At 42.7% G+C, this 16,653-nt stretch overlaps 2 protein-coding genes across 12 annotated transcripts in view; one reads left to right on the plus strand and one right to left on the minus strand.

The window, feature by feature from the left end:
- The window catches only part of scml2 (Scm polycomb group protein like 2), a 69,521-nt gene extending 67,609 nt beyond the window's left edge, over positions 1-1,912 (minus strand). For all 4 annotated transcript variants that reach the window (XM_071330805.1, XM_071330808.1, XM_071330807.1 and 1 more), the window contains exon 1: positions 1,806-1,912. The gene's annotated coding sequence lies outside the window, so the exon portion shown is untranslated. The remainder of the gene's footprint in view (positions 1-1,805) is intronic.
- Positions 1,913-2,722: 810 nt separating this feature from the next.
- Positions 2,723-16,653, plus strand: part of cdkl5 (cyclin dependent kinase like 5) — a 71,542-nt gene continuing 57,611 nt past the window's right edge. For 6 of the 8 annotated variants that reach the window (XM_071330796.1, XM_071330801.1, XM_071330800.1 and 3 more), the window contains exons 1-3: positions 2,723-2,877; positions 9,989-10,323; positions 15,726-15,760. In XM_071330796.1, the coding sequence (XP_071186897.1) occupies positions 10,260-10,323; positions 15,726-15,760 (99 nt within the window). In that variant the 5' untranslated portion in view covers positions 2,723-2,877; positions 9,989-10,259. The remainder of the gene's footprint in view (positions 2,878-9,988; positions 10,324-15,725; positions 15,761-16,653) is intronic. The other 2 variants (XM_071330799.1, XM_071330802.1) reach the window with 2 other exon arrangements.

The following is a 16,653-nucleotide window of genomic DNA, read 5'->3' on the forward strand; positions in this document are numbered from 1 at the left end:
AAAAACTCATACCTGCTTGCTGTAATTGTGTAATACCTCGTCTGTTCACCTTTTTGTTTTGTCAACTTTTTGGCATGTTCTCTGTGAAGTAGGCTACGGGAGTTTTGCAACTTTTCCAACCTTGGATTAGTGCTAGCGCGCTAGCTGACGGACATCTGAAATCTATTTTGGATTTCGGCCCGATGAAGCACCCGTCTCTCCTCTCTTCGGTAGCTAACTCAGCCTGCACTCTTTTATAAGTGTTTGCATCGGATGGGCCCCCAACTATCAATCTGTAAGTCTCTGCTTTCTCTTTGCTTTTAATCTGCAGTTATGTGTTAGTTGTGTTCTAGCTGGTCTCTAGTAGGAGGGCTCTAGCTTGCCGACCATAACCGTGGTGGTTGGCTAGGCTGGCTAGGCTAATAGCTAGTTGGCTAAGTAGCTAACTTTAGCTGGCTGGTTAGCTTGCTGGCTATGATAGCTGCATATAGCTAACATTCATTGATAACTGGTTGTATGGTGTTATATATTTCCAAGACTTTGGTTTACTTTAATGTAGCTGTAAGCTAGGTGTTGATAGCAACTGGCTGGTAGGGCTAATATTAGCAGGCAAGTAGGGCTAATGTTAGGTTAGTTGGCTAGCAACCTTGCAAGTTGATTTGTAAAAATAAATTCATAAAGTATTGGCTTGTAAGTTGGCTGAAAGTAATTGAAACCAGTAGTCATGAGTGCCAACGATTTGGTTTAATTTGAAGTTATTCCTTTTGGAGTTTACATTTTAGGGAATAGGCTGGCTTGCAGGGTCTTCCATATTACATCACACCCTTGAAAAACCTTTCCCGACATGACCTCGGCATTCTTTGGAAATTCTGATCTGTTTTATGTAATACTCCCCAAAAAAGGTGTAACTTTGCATTGTGATTTTTCATGTGTACACTAATGCAAATCCTTATGTTACATGTGGTTACGTTTATGTTACCTACCCTTTAAGAACCCTTGCTGTTACACCATAAAATCTCTATTTGATACATTGTATAACATGACATGAGGTGAATGGTGTCCGAGTAAAACGAATGTAGGGGGCGTGTCCATATCGTGTGTCTGCACTCCTCAGAAGTGGGCGTTAACCGAAGAGGCTCACAGCAGTTTAGAAATTAGAAAAATATGCCCTTAGTTTATCTTTCGTTAATACTTATTTAATTCATTAATATATATTGCAAAAATGGGTACATAGATAGGCAACTGTTAAGCATTCTCTTAGATAAAGAAAAGCCTATTGATTGACTTATTGTTTTTCAAAGACAACCCTGTGCAAATAAGTTTTTGGGGAAATACGGCAAGCCTAGTGTAAATAAAACAGTAAAGTATAAATAAAAACATACTAACGTGTGTTGACAATCAATTGACCAAATAAAACATCGGCGTGTGATGCGTTTCCTTTTCCCTTTTTCATAATTCTCTCTTTTCCTGTCAATGATGTCAGCTAGGAACTAATATTACGATTTAGAGATGGAACATGTGCCTCGATTATATCTCCACAAGTATTATTATTATGATGATCTCTTTCTCTGAAAGGAATTGACCATCGTAAACACCAATAGCGCCCACTGTGCAGCAGTAGAGTCCAGGGAATATGTTACAAGAGCCAAAATGTGCCATGAAAAATACACACCGAGCTCATGGCGTAGTACTCATTGTTTACGTTTAATCTCTGCTCTCTCAGCGTTTGTACATAGCCTACACAAACCAGTAGGCCTAGATGAGAGTGAAAATTCCATATACTATATCTGGAAGTTATCATGAAATACACACAATGTAGTACTCACAGTTTCGAGAAGGTATTCGCGTCAGATCCTTCTTTTGCCATCAGATGCAGGCCGCCATATTCCGTGCTCTACACCACGCGCATGTCCAACAGCGAGCTGCAATTTATGTTTTCCACTGTAGGTTTTATAATAAGGGGAATTTATTCATAGATTCTATAAAATACAGAATATCTTTCTGTGAAATTAACCATATTTACTAAATATATTTATAATGAAACGAAACTACAATAGACTGGTGGTACTTTTTTGCATAGTAGAAGGAATATAAATTAATTATATAATATTCAAAATCTTGAATATGAATAGAAATATGTACAAAATATATAGAAAAATGTTATGAAAAACATATGCTATGGTAAAGGATCTAGGTCTACTATTTAGTCACAGAGTTTATTATAAAACGAACGACGAATAGATAGAAACCCATAGCATCTTTTACTTGGCTCATTAGCATTAATTATGAATAGAATAGAAGGAGATGCCACAGGTAGCCTAATGGTTTCAGACTGTTTTGGGCTTTGTTAGCTCTTTTCCATAGAATGAGCCTTGAAATAATTACAGACAAATAATTTAGAGATGGTTTTAATATTCAATTATTTCCTGATTTCACCTTTACTTGCATTTAAACTAATTAGGTGACAGAAGAAACCATCATACCATAACATAGCATTATGAACAGTAAATAACTAGGCTAAGTTAAATAATAGAATAGAATAGGATAAAATAGTCTGCATGGCTCTAAGACTTTCAGCACTGTCAAAGCAGGACAGACCGTCACTAGAGAGACAGCTCGAACGTAAATAAAATCCCGCCTTTTGGACAATGTTTTACACTTACTCTACCCTCATAGGTTAAGAGAAACAGGGTGTCGGTGGAATGACCCTTCTCGCCTTCCTATTGGTCTAAGCTGACGCCAGTCAGAAGGATGCCGTTGCTGCTATAACCAGCAGTAGGCTGAGTATGGAACACCGTGCAGGTTAATAATAGCTACTGTTGAGGCTAGCTGCATCCGACACTTCGTTATAGGATGATGCAGGTGGAATCGTTTTATCCGTTTCAAAGATCTGACTGAGTGAGTATCGGATCGTTATATGTGTTTTCCCCGTTTAGTATGCTGTTGTTTTGTTCTGTCTCCACCATCACACCACATCATCATTTTCATGGACATGGTGTTATTCAGTCAGTGCAGATCGAGTTTTTTTCATAGACTGCACAGGCAGGGGCAGGCATAGCTTACAGTCAACCTGATGACAATTATACTAGCTCATTATCCAGATATCCTTCTGTCATTCTGTTATATCACAGACATAACATCTCATTTGTCAGGAGAATGGAATCAGGTTTTGGTAAAGCCGTTTGTTGCTAGACATCGTGATCGATACATGGCATAGCCTACATAGGCTGCCTACATTACATGGTGATGCAGGAGGAACAGTATGTGGGAGGCTGACAGAGCAGGCTATAGGAATGCTGTTTTGCTTTGCTTTAGCGTCACTGCGATTTAGAGACGCAGTTTCATCGCACACCATCTCTCTCTCTCTCTCTCTCTCTCTCTCTCTCTCTCTCTCTCTCTCTCTCTATGTGTGTCTCTCTGTCTCTCTCTCTCTCACTCTGTCACACCAACGCACACACACACACACACACACACACACACACACACACACACACACACACACACACACACACACACACACACACATACACACATACATACAATCCATCATTCATCATTTCAAGTTCTGAACCAGTGGGATGTAGCAACCCCAGAATAGCAACAGGGACTAGTTTGTATCTGTTCATTTGCCTGTTGTCAGACCTAGTCTGGTGTATTACCTACAACGTAACACTTGTAGATGTTGAGCTTTTGGGAGCCACTGCCTCTGTCTTCTAGGTCAGTCCCCAGATAGAACACTGATGTTTCACCAGATGTATACATCTGAAGCATCCGGTTGGCGTTTCCACTCACCACCAAATATGGTAGTGACAGGAAGCCCGCTGGCCGGCAGTGGGAGAAGATGGAAGGAGATGGATGTTGGCCGACGTTCTGCACATTTTCTCATCGATGAAACATCTGATCTCGATGCAGTTTTCTGTTCCCAGAACTAGAATCTGTTACGAACAGAATGGACTAAGGTTGATAGATTTGACCCTTTGCCAAAGTAAATAAAACTGTTGTTTAGACGGAGTGCGAAGGGCGAATTTAGTTATTGCACAGAGTAGGCGTAACAGAAATATGCAAATACATGCTATTTTGGGTTAGTTATACAAATCTTTGCTTTGGCTACATTGTGTATTTCCATATTGCTATTTCCTCATTTAATGATTTAATGAAATAATAACTGCAGTTAGTTAGCACAGAACAGTACATTCCATAAGCCAACAATGTGCAGAGTATTTTAAACTACAGTTCTAAATTTTTTATGTTTTTTCTTTCTCCTTCATGCGTTTTCCTAAGTGCAGAACAGACCTCTAAGGAAAATGGTTGGGGTCAGCTGCTGTTTTTAGACTCATGTTCCTTCTTAACTATGTGGAGGTCCTGCCTATGGGAGTTGATTCCAGAGTATTTGTCTGCCACACATGATGTGGAGTACACTGACTGTGCAGTTATTACCAAGGCTACTGTAGTGGAATAGTACAGGATATCTATTTTTTATTAAACCACCATCTCTAGTACTGCTGTGTCTGCCTCATCTTCTGGGTTCTGCCAATTATTTAGTGACTGTTTCTCGCACCGGGTCCTGACAGAAACACTGAGCCATTAATATGAACCCAGAGGCAGCCAGTACCCAGGACTTTTTTCCCATGCTGTCCCACCACGAGGGGACTGTCCAACGTCACAAAGCTGCTCTGGTTCAGCAAGAGGCCTTACTGGCTGGACATTCTCAACTTCTGTCGGAGATGATGACTTCCATAAAGCAGATTTCTGATCAACTTTCTCCTGCAACCGCTTCTGCTCCAGTTCATCAGATTCAAGTGCCCGTGGCAGTTAACCCCCTGGCTGAACCTCGTCTGCCGCCTCCCCAACGGTTCTCAGGTGATCCGAGTGTTTGTAAGGGGTTTTTCACCCAATGTTCTCTCTCCTTCGAGCTGCAACCCTCGTCGTTTCCCACCGACCGCTCCAAGATAGCATATATTATCACCCTGCTGTCGGAAAAAGCCCTAGCCTGGGCTACTGCTGTGTGGGATGCCCAAAGTCCCTGCTGTGCCAGCTACTCTACCTTTGCTGAAGAATTCAAGCGAGTGTTTCAAGGTCCTACCAGCGGTCCTGACTCAGCCAAACAGCTCCTGACTCTCCGCCAAGGTCGGCGCAGCGTGATGGACTATGCCATCCAGTTCCACACGGTGGCAGCAGTGAGTGGCTGGAATGACGAGGCGCTCACAGTGTGTTTTTTGAAGGGTCTTTCCGACACCATCCAAGATGAACTGGCCACTCGGGAACCACCAGACAACCTCGAGTCCCTGATCAAGTTGGCTTCACGCATAGACCAGCGTCTGAGAGAGAGAGAGCTCAACCGTAGATCTCTCACCCTAGCTCCTATCGGTCCCAGCTCCGAGTCTCCACCTTTATCCTCACTGACTCCACCGGAACCCATGCAGGTTGGACGCATCTCCCAGGCTGAGAGAGACCGCCGGATGAGGGAGCGATGCTGTCTATATTGCGGCAAACCGGGCCATTTCCTCTCCACGTGTCCCGGGCTCCAGGGAAAACGCACTCTCCCGTGCAGGCCTGGGAGGACTGTAACGGGTAACATAACCTCCTCCCATCCATCCAACTCCCGCCTGCTCATTCCAGTTACCCTTTCCTGGGACAACCACGAGCTTCCCCTTCAAGCCTTGGTAGACTCTGGAGCCGCAGGTAACTTCATGGATGGTGTCTGGGCGAAGGAGAATGGCGTTCCCTCTGAACCTCTAAGTGACCCCATAAGGGTTACTACGTTGGATGGAAGCCCTTTGGGATCTGGACTTGTCACTCGTGTCACTACTCCCTTGCGACTTTCAGTTTCCCAACACCAGGAAGTGATGAACTTTCATCTGACCTCGTGTTCCGAGTTCCCTCTCGTCCTTGGATACCCCTGGCTTCACAGCCATAACCCTCACATCGACTGGTCTGTGGGCACTATCAAGTAGTGGGGTCCTACGTGCCAAGCCACTTGTATCTTCCCAAGTTCCCAGAGTTCCCCTCCCGAGTCTCTAGAATCCATCGACCTGTATTTAGCAAACAGAGGGCCACCAAACTACCACCCCATAGACCTTACGATTGCCCCATCGACCTGTTTCCGGGCACCTGCCCCCCCAGGGGTCGGATCTTTTCCCTATCTCCTCCCGAACGAGCTGCTATGGATACCTACATCAAGGACGCTCTGGCAGCAGGCCTCATGCGTCCATCCACCTCGCCGGCGGGAGCAGGGTTTTTCTTTGTGGCCAAAAAAGACGGGGGATTACGTCCTTGCATCGACTACCGGGGACTTAATGCCATAACCGTCCGTAACCGCTACCCGCTACCCCTTATGGCCACAGCCTTTGAGCTGCTCCAGGAAGCAGTTGTCTTCACTAAGCTTGACCTGCGGAACGCATACCATCTTGTGCGGATCAAACCCGGTGACGAGTGGAAGACCGCTTTCAACACGCCTACTGGTCACTACGAATACTTGGTGATGCCCTTCGGCCTGACCAACGCTCCGGCTGTGTTCCAAGCGCTCATAAACGATGTGCTTAGGGATATGCTTAACATCTTCGTGTTTGTTTACTTGGATGACATCCTCATCTTTTCGAGCTCCCTTCAAGAACACACTAAGCATGTCAGACAAGTACTCAAACGCCTCCTTGACAGCCATTTGTACGTGAAGCCGGAAAAATGTGAATTCCATTCCTCCCGAGTACAATTCCTGGGATTTGTAGTGGAACCCGGTCGAGTCCAGATGGACCCCAAGAAGGTAGGGGCGGTAGCGGATTGGCCCACCCCCAAGTCCGTTAAGGAAGTTCAGCGTTTCCTGGGCTTCACCAACTTTTACCGCAAGTTCATCAAGAACTTCAGCTCGGTGGCAGCCCCTCTCTCAGCTGTAACCAAGGGTGGCAACACAAGGTTTCTGTGGGGAAGAGAAGCTGAGACGGCCTTCCAAGGACTCAAGCAGCGCATCCTCTCTGCTCCCATTCTGACACTACCAACGGCGGATGAACCTTTTGTGGTGGAGGTAGACGCATCAGAGGTTGGGGTTGGAGCTGTCCTGTCTCAGAGGGGTGAAGACAAGAAGCTTCATCCTTGCGCCTTCTTCTCTCACCGGCTTACCCCGGCCGAGAGGAATTACGATGTGGGGGATCGTGAACTCCTAGCGGTTAAGATGGCATTGAAGGAATGGAGACACTGGCTCGAGGGGGCTTCTCAACCGTTTCAAGTGCTTACGGACCACAAAAATCTGGAGTATATCCAGCAGGCGAAGCGGTTGAACTCCAGACAAGCTCGATGGTCTCTTTTCTTCAGCCGATTTCAGTTTATCCTCACCTATAGACCCGGGTCGAAGAATCTCAAACCGGACGCCTTGTCACGAATCTACTCTCCTGCCATTCGAGAAGATACTGACATGACTGTCCTTCCGGCCGCTAAGATCGTGGCTCCGATCTCGTGGCAAGTGGAGGATACCGTGAAACAAGCCCAAGCCATCGAACCGGGCCCTGGAGGAGGTCCTGCCAATCGGTTGTTTGTTCCCAAGGCAGCAAGGTCCCAAGTCCTTCTGTGGGGGCACTCCTCTCGCCTCACCTGTCACCCGGGCGTAGGTCGCACCTTGGAGTTCATCCAGCGTAAGTTCTGGTGGCCCACCATAAAAGAAGACGTTGCCACTTTCGTCAAGGCCTGTTCCGTGTGCTGCCAGGGCAAATCTTCTCACCTCCGCCCTCAAGGACTCCTTCACCCTCTATCTATTCCCCACCGACCCTGGTCCCATATCTCATTGGACTTTATTACTGGCCTTCCTCCGTCCCATGGTAATACAACTATCCTAGTCATCATCGACAGGTTTTCTAAGGCGGCCAGGTTCGTTCCCTTGACTAAGTTACCTTCTGCCAAGGAAACGGCTGAGTTGGTGATTAACCATGTGTTCCGAGTCTTCGGCATTCCGCAAGATATGGTTTCTGACAGAGGTCCCCAGTTCGCCTCAAGGTTTTGGAAGGCCTTCTGCCAACTCATAGGGGCCACTGCCAGTCTATCTTCAGGGTACCATCCGGAGTCCAATGGCCAAACCGAGAGGATGAATCAAGAGCTGGAAACCACCCTCAGATGTATGGTCTCCAACAACCCGTCCACATGGTCGTCCTTCATGGTTTGGGCCGAGTACGCGCACAACACCTTGTGCTCCTCCTCCACTGGTATGTCCCCGCACGAGTGTCAGTTTGGCTATGCTCCTCCATTGTTCCCGGACCAGGAGGCAGAAGTCAGTGTGCCTTCAGCCTCGAGGTTCATCAGACGCTGTCGGCTTACGTGGAAGAAGGCCCGTCTTAATCTTCTGCGTTCCTCACAGAGGTACCAACAACAAGCCAACAGACGTCGCCGTCCCGGGCCTACCCTGCGCCTCGGCCAGAGAGTATGGCTCTCAACCAAGAATTTACCGCTACAGGTGGAGTCTCGCAAACTGTCCCAGAAATTCATCGGTCCCTTTAAGGTTGCCAGAAAAGTGAACCCCGTTACTTTTCGCCTGCACTTACCCAGATCCCTTAAAATTAATCCCACGTTTCACATTTCTTTATTAAAACCTGTTGTTTTTTCTCCCCTTATCCCGGCAGGCAGACCTCCCCCTCCGCCCCGTATCATCGGAGGCCAGTCGGCTTATACCGTCCATCGGATACTGGATTCCCGCCGGGTGCAGCGGTCCTGGCAGTATCTGGTGGACTGGGAAGGCTACGGTCCCGAGGAGCGCTCCTGGGTTCCTGCCAAGGACATACTGGACCCTGACCTCATTCGTCAGTTCAGGGTCCTCCACCCTGAGAAGGCTGGTAGGAACGTCAGGAGCCGTTCCTAGGGGGGGGATTCTGTCAGGTTTTGGCCAGGACTGTTCAGGTTTTGTTCACTAGATGTCCCCCTTGCACCTTTTTTGTACCTTTTGTTTTTCTTGCTCCAATTATTGTTTGCACCTGTAAGTCATTCCCTTGTTAGTATTTAAACCCTGTGTGTTCCTTAGTTCCTTGCTCAGTGTTTGTAAGTTAGCACCCAGCCCCAGCCCAAGCCTTGTTTTATATAGACTTTTCTCTTGTTGGATTTTCCAGAGGTTCTCTGGTTTTGTTCTTGTTTATTATTTGAGTAGTCTTTTGAGGTTTGTTTTTCCCTGCTGTTTTTTACCACTTTGTGGATTTTTCGTTGTATTTTGGAGGATATCTATTTTTTATTAAACCACCATCTCTAGTACTGCTGTGTCTGCCTCATCTTCTGGGTTCTGCCAATTATTTAGTGACTGTTTCTCGCACCGGGTCCTGACAGGTCCTATGTCTTTCACAGTCCTACCTAATGACTGCATCAAATCTACGTGAGGGTTTTATCCTGTACCTAGTATGTCATATCGATCGTTTCAACTTTGTCATTTAGAAGGTAGCGTCTCCATCCCTGATGTTTTCTGTTTCTGTAATGTCTTCCTTCAGGGGAGGGAGGGAGGGAGGGTGGGTGGGTGGGAGGGAGGGAGGGAGGTTGTTTCTTGCTCATATAAGAGTTATAGAACCCAAGGAAATGTTGCTGTATGTACTGACTACCATCTGTGCGGGATGTTATTTGACGTGTGATGACATGTGACGTGTGTGTATGTGTGTGTGTGTGTATGTGTGGACGTGTTTAACTATACTTGTGGGGACCAGATGTCCCCACAAGAATAGTAAACAAACAAAAATTGGACATTTTGTTAGTCCCCACAACATAACATTTTGTTAGTCCCCCACAAGGTCAAATGCTATTTCTAGGGGGTTTAGTGTTAGGGGTTAAGGAAAATATAATTTTGAATGGAACTGGATTGTATGTCCCCACAAGGTTAGCTGCACAAGACTGTGTGTGTGTGTGTGTGTGTGTGTGTGTGTGTGTGTGTGTGTGTGTGTGTGTGTGTGTCTAGCTGTCACACAGGCAGCAGAAAGGCATGACGTTAGCTGGGACCTCCAGCTGATCTGCGCTGTGTGACCTCACACTTTCCCTATTTTCCCTCTGCTTTTTTCAGGTGAGAGTGTGTGGGATGTGGGGTGTGAGAGACAGAGAGACTGCAAGATAAATCATGTTTGAGGAAGAGAGAGACTTGTGAGAGAAAGTGAAAGCGTGAGAGTGAGAGAGAGTGAAAGAGGCAGAGTGTGTGTGAGAGAGAAAGAGAGAGAAGATGAGGAGACTCCTCCAGGACTCTCCTCTGCGTTGCGTGGTAAAACTCTGGTCTCAGTCCTGCCTGGAGTTCTCTCTTCTCTAAGACCTTCCTGCTCCTCTCAGCTGGTTTCCTCTTCATGAAGACCACTGACATTGGTGATGTGATGAATAAATTTGAAGTCCTTGGCATTGTAGGTGAAGGTAAGTTGACGATCATTATTTACAACTACTGTGTTACACTGTCAAAGGGAACACTACGGTGTTACAGTCATGTGTTTATTTGTGGTTGTTTTTAGTGATGTTGGTGTGGTGGTCAAAGCTGAAAGCCAAAACCATTTCTCTAACTACCTCTCTGACCTTGTTATCACTGTGTTACTTATGGCTGTGACTGAAAACGTTTACAACGATCAAGGGTTAACGTAAAGCGCACCAGGAGTTCTCTGTACTGTGTCCAAAAACACTGTTTGCAGAACTAGAGCTAAATTATTATTCTGAAGTGCTCATCATGTTCCCAATTCTGAACAGTCGCCACTTAACCGGAGGGTCTGAAGTGGGCTAAAACCGTCTCCATCTCTCCATGTGTCCTCTGGCTAGGCCTTGTAGCTGCTGTGCCCATGAAACCCTTCCAGGAACCACTGCCAAACGGACAACATCACACTCGTTGACCTTTTCCATTTACACGCCTGGCTCTTCATCCATTCCTTTTAGAGTTTTGGAAATGATGTCTTCATCTCTTGAGCTACGCACTTTTACTTTCGTGTAACTAATCTAACTGTCATTTCATGTCAAAATTCACTTAATATGTGCATAAATGACACAGATGGAGGAAGAGTGTGTAATCATCTTATTCAGCAGCTCTTTAGCCCCTGAATTCTCCTGTATATGTGGTTGACTGGCTGAAGGGCTGAGGCTGATAGCCCAGGGCTACAGGGCGAGGGAGTGGCACGCCTCTCTCAGGCCAGGGAGAGATACTCCGAGCTGGGGTATAATGACTGGCTACTTCCCTGGCTCATGGTTCCTTCACTGGTCCCTCCACTAATACAATTTAACGCTAGATCAGATGAGTCATTTCATTCTCATGCCATTTGTTGACTGAAGGATCCTCATCACACAGATTACTGGTCACCCATCACACCGGGGGTTAAGAGCAATTCAGTTTCCAACTCCCGTCAATTCAGGAAGTGAAGCAACAAAGGAGGGGAGGGACCACCACTTACAGAACATATCATAGGGCTTTGGTTCTCCCATCAAGACACTCTTGACTGAGTGACACAGACAGGAACTTCATACCAGGAAGTTAGTAAGTTAGTTTTCAAGAGCAATGAATGGAGTACATTCTGCATTAGAGTCATTATTTCTTATTAGTTGATTGGCATATCTGACATGTAGTTCTGAAAATAATAGAGAAGTCCATTTTTCAGTAGTAGATTGAAATTCACTGACTATCAACTGACATTGTAAAGACTATTCAACGACTATCACTAACAATGTAATGACTATTCACCAACTATCTACTGTCTGTGTAATGACTATTCACCAACTATCTACTGTCTGTGTAATGGCTATTCACCAACTATCTACTGTCTGTGTAATGACTATTCACCAACTATCTACTGTCTGTGTAATGACTATTCACCAACTATCTACTGTCTGTGTAATGACTATTCAACGACTATCTACTGTCTGTGTAATGACTATTCACCAACTATCTACTGTCTGTGTGATGACTATTCACCAACTATCTACTGTCTGTGTGATGACTATTCACCAACTATCTACTGTCTGTGTAATGACTATTCAACGACTATCTACTGTCTGTGTAATGACTATTCACCAACTATCTACTGTCTGTGTGATGACTATTCACCAACTATCTACTGTCTGTGTGATGACTATTCACCAACTATCTACTGTCTGTGTAATGACTATTCACCAACTATCTACTGTCTGTGTAATGACTATTCACCAACTATCTACTGTCTGTGTAATGACTATTCACCAACTATCTACTGTCTGTGTGATGACTATTCACCAACTATCTACTGTCTGTGTAATGACTATTCAACGACTATCCACTGTCTGTGTAATGACTATTCACCAACTATCTACTGTCTGTGTGATGACTATTCACCAACTATCTACTGTCTGTGTAATGACTATTCACCAACTATCTACTGATTATGTAATGACTATTCACCAACTATCTACTGTCTGTGTGATGACTATTCACCAACTATCTACTGTCTGTGTGATGACTATTCACCAACTATCTACTGTCTGTGTAATGACTATTCACCAACTATCTACTGTCTGTGTGATGACTATTCACCAACTATCTACTGTCTGTGTGATGACTATTCACCAACTATCTACTGTCTGTGTGATGACTATTCACCAACTATCTACTGATTATGTGATAACTATTCAATTAATATTTACTGACTACGTAATGACTATGTGGCAGCTGTCTACTTACTATATAATAACTATTCTCTAACTATCTACTGACTATCCACCAACTATCCACTGACTATAAACTGACTATAAACTGACTATAAACTGACTATAACTGACTATCCACTGACTATCCACTGACTATAAACTGACTATAAACTGACTATAAACTGACTATAACTGACTATCCACTGACTATAAACTGACTATAAACTGACTATAAACTGACTATAAACTGACTATCCACTGACTATCCACTGACTATAAACTGACTATAAACTGACTATCCACTGACTATAAACTGACTATAAACTGACTATAAACTGACTATAAGCTGACTATCCACTGACTATAAACTGACTATAAACTGACTATCCACTGACTATAAACTGACTATAAACTGACTATCCACTGACTATAAACTGACTATCCACTGACTATCCACTGACTATAAACTGACTATAAACTGACTATAAACTGACTATAAACAGACTATAAACAGACTATAAACTGACTATCTACTGACTATAAACTGACTATCCACTGACTATAAACTGACTATAAACTGACTATAAACTGACTATAAACTGACTATAAACTGACTATCCACTGACTATAAACTGACTATCCACTGACTATCCACTGACTATAAACTGACTATAAACTGACTATAAACTGACTATAAACTGACTATCCACTGACTATAAACTGACTATCCACTGACTATCCACTGACTATAAACTGACTATAAACTGACTATAAACTGACTATCCACTGACTATAAACTGACTATAAACTGACTATAAACTGACTATAAACAGACTATAAACAGACTATAAACTGACTATCTACTGACTATAAACTGACTATCCACTGACTATAAACTGACTATAAACTGACTATAAACTGACTATCCACTGACTATCCACAGACTATAAACTGACTATCCACTGACTATAAACTGACTATCCACTGACTATAAACTGACTATAAACTGACTATAAACTGACTATAAACTGACTATAAACAGACTATAAACTGACTATAAACTGACTATCCACTGACTATCCACTGACTATAAACTGACTATAAACTGACTATAAACTGACTATCCACTGACTATCCACTGACTATAAACTGACTATAAACTGACTATAAACTGACTATAAACTGACTATCCACTGACTATCCACTGACTATAAACTGACTATAAACTGACTATAAACTGACTATCCACTGACTATCCACTGACTATAAACTGACTATAAACTGACTATAAACTGACTATCCACTGACTATCCACTGACTATAAACTGACTATAAACTGACTATAAACTGACTATAAACTGACTATCCACTGACTATCCACTGACTATAAACTGACTATAAACTGACTATAAACTGACTATAAACTGACTATCCACTGACTATCCACTGACTATAAACTGACTATAAACAGACTATAAACTGACTATCCACTGACTATAAACTGACTATCCACTGACTATAAACTGACTATAAACTGACTATAAACGGACTATAAACTGACTATAAACTGACTATAAACAGACTATAAACTGACTATCCACTGACTATCCACTGACTATCCACTGACTATAAACTGACTATAAACAGACTATAAACTGACTATAAACTGACTATCCACTGACTATCCACTGACTATAAACTGACTATCCACTGACTATAAACTGACTATAAACTGACTATAAACGGACTATAAACTGACTATAAACTGACTATAAACAGACTATAAACTGACTATCCACAGACTATAAACTGACTATAAACTGACTATCCACTGACTATAAACTGACTATAAACTGACTATAAACTGACTATAAACTGACTATCCACTGACTATAAACTGACTATCCACTGACTATAAACTGACTATAAACTGACTATCCACTGACTATCCACTGACTATAAACTGACTATCCACAGACTATAAACTGACTATAAACTGACTATCCACTGACTATAAACTGACTATAAACTGACTATCCACTGACTATCCACTGACTATAAACGGACTATAAACTGACTATAAACTGACTATAAACAGACTATAAACTGACTATCCACAGACTATAAACTGACTATAAACTGACTATCCACTGACTATAAACTGACTATAAACTGACTATAAACTGACTATCCACTGACTATAAACTGACTATAAACAGACTATAAACTGACTATCCACTGACTATCCACTGACTATAAACTGACTATCCACTGACTATAAACTGACTATAAACTGACTATAAACGGACTATAAACTGACTATAAACTGACTATAAACAGACTATAAACTGACTATCCACAGACTATAAACTGACTATAAACTGACTATCCACTGACTATCCACTGACTATAAACTGACTATCCACTGACTATAAACTGACTATAAACTGACTATAAACTGACTATAAACAGACTATAAACTGACTATCCACTGACTATAAACTGACTATCCACTGACTATAAACTGACTATAAACTGACTATAAACGGACTATAAACTGACTATAAACAGACTATCCACAGACTGTCCATCGACCCCTGTACCCGGGCGCAGTGCACGCTGACACGGTCACAAGGTGCAGGGCGTTTCCTCTGACACATTGGTGTGGCTGACTTGTCAAGAAGCAGTGCGGCTTGGTCGGGTTGTGTTTTGGAGGACGCACGGCCCTCGACCTTCGCCTCTCCTGAGTCCGTACGGGAGTTGCAGTGATGAGACAAGACTGTAACTACCAATTGGATATCACAAAATTGGGGAGAAAAAGGGTAAACACATTTTTTGTTTTTATAAAAAATAAATAAATAAAAACAAAGCCAGAAAGCCAAATGAAGGGTTCACAGTTGAAGTCTTCATCTTTGAAATATGGATGAGCATAAAGTGTGCATGAGCTGAGGTGCATGACATCTCCCAGGACCGTTTCTTCACCCTTGAATGACTACAGAACGTAGGAAAGATGAGCTCCACTTCATCTACACCTTGTTTAGAGAACATCAACTCTTTATAGGAGGATTCACCAACCTTTTCTAGCTGAACCATTAATACAAATGGAAGTCCTGTTTGGATAAATCCCTGTTACTAACCGTTCTCCTCTCTTCTCTCTCCAGGAGCCTATGGAGTAGTCCTGAAGTGCAGGCACAAGGTAAGACCATGACGGCATCATTGTCACACAGTTGATTCTTCAGGAAGTCTCATGTGAAATACACAGTGACATTTTACTCTTTATCCTTAAGGTTTAAATGCTCATAACAGGTACTCTTTATCCTTAAGGTTTAAATGCTCATAACAGGTACTCTTTATCCTTAAGGTATACATGCTCATAACAGGTTATCTTCATCCTTAAGGTATACATGTTTATAACAGGTATTCTTTATCCTTAAGGTATACATGTTTATAACAGGTACTCTTTATCCTTAAGGTATACATGTTTATAACAGGTTCTCTTTATCCTTAAGGTATACATGTTTATAACAGGTATTCTTTATCCTTAAGGTATACATGTTTATAACAGGTTATCTTCATCCTTAAGGTATACATGTTTATAACAGGTACTCTTTATCCTTACGGTATACATGTTTATAACAGGTACTCTTTATCCTTAAGGTATACATGTTTATAACAGGTACTCTTTATCCTTAAGGTATACATGTTTATAACAGGTACTCTTTATCATTAAGGTATACGTGTTTATAACAGGTACTCTTTATCCTTAAGGTATACATGTTTATAACAGGTTCTCTTCATCCTTAAGGTATACGTGTTTATAACAGGTTCTCATCCTTAAGATATACATGTTTATAACAGGTTCTCTTCCTTAAGGTATACATGTTTATAAAAGGTTCTCTTCCTTAAGGTATACATGTTTATAACAGGTATTCTTTATCCTTAAGGTATACATGTTTATAACAGGTATTCTTTATCCTTAAGGTATACATGTTTATAACAGGTACTCATCCTTAAGGTATACATGTTTATAACAGGTTCTCATCCTTAAGGTATACATGTTTATAACAGGTACTCTTCATCCTTAAGGTA

Source organism: Salvelinus alpinus, chromosome 10, assembly GCF_045679555.1.
Source record: "Salvelinus alpinus chromosome 10, SLU_Salpinus.1, whole genome shotgun sequence".
Taxonomy (NCBI): Eukaryota; Metazoa; Chordata; class Actinopteri; order Salmoniformes; family Salmonidae; genus Salvelinus; species Salvelinus alpinus.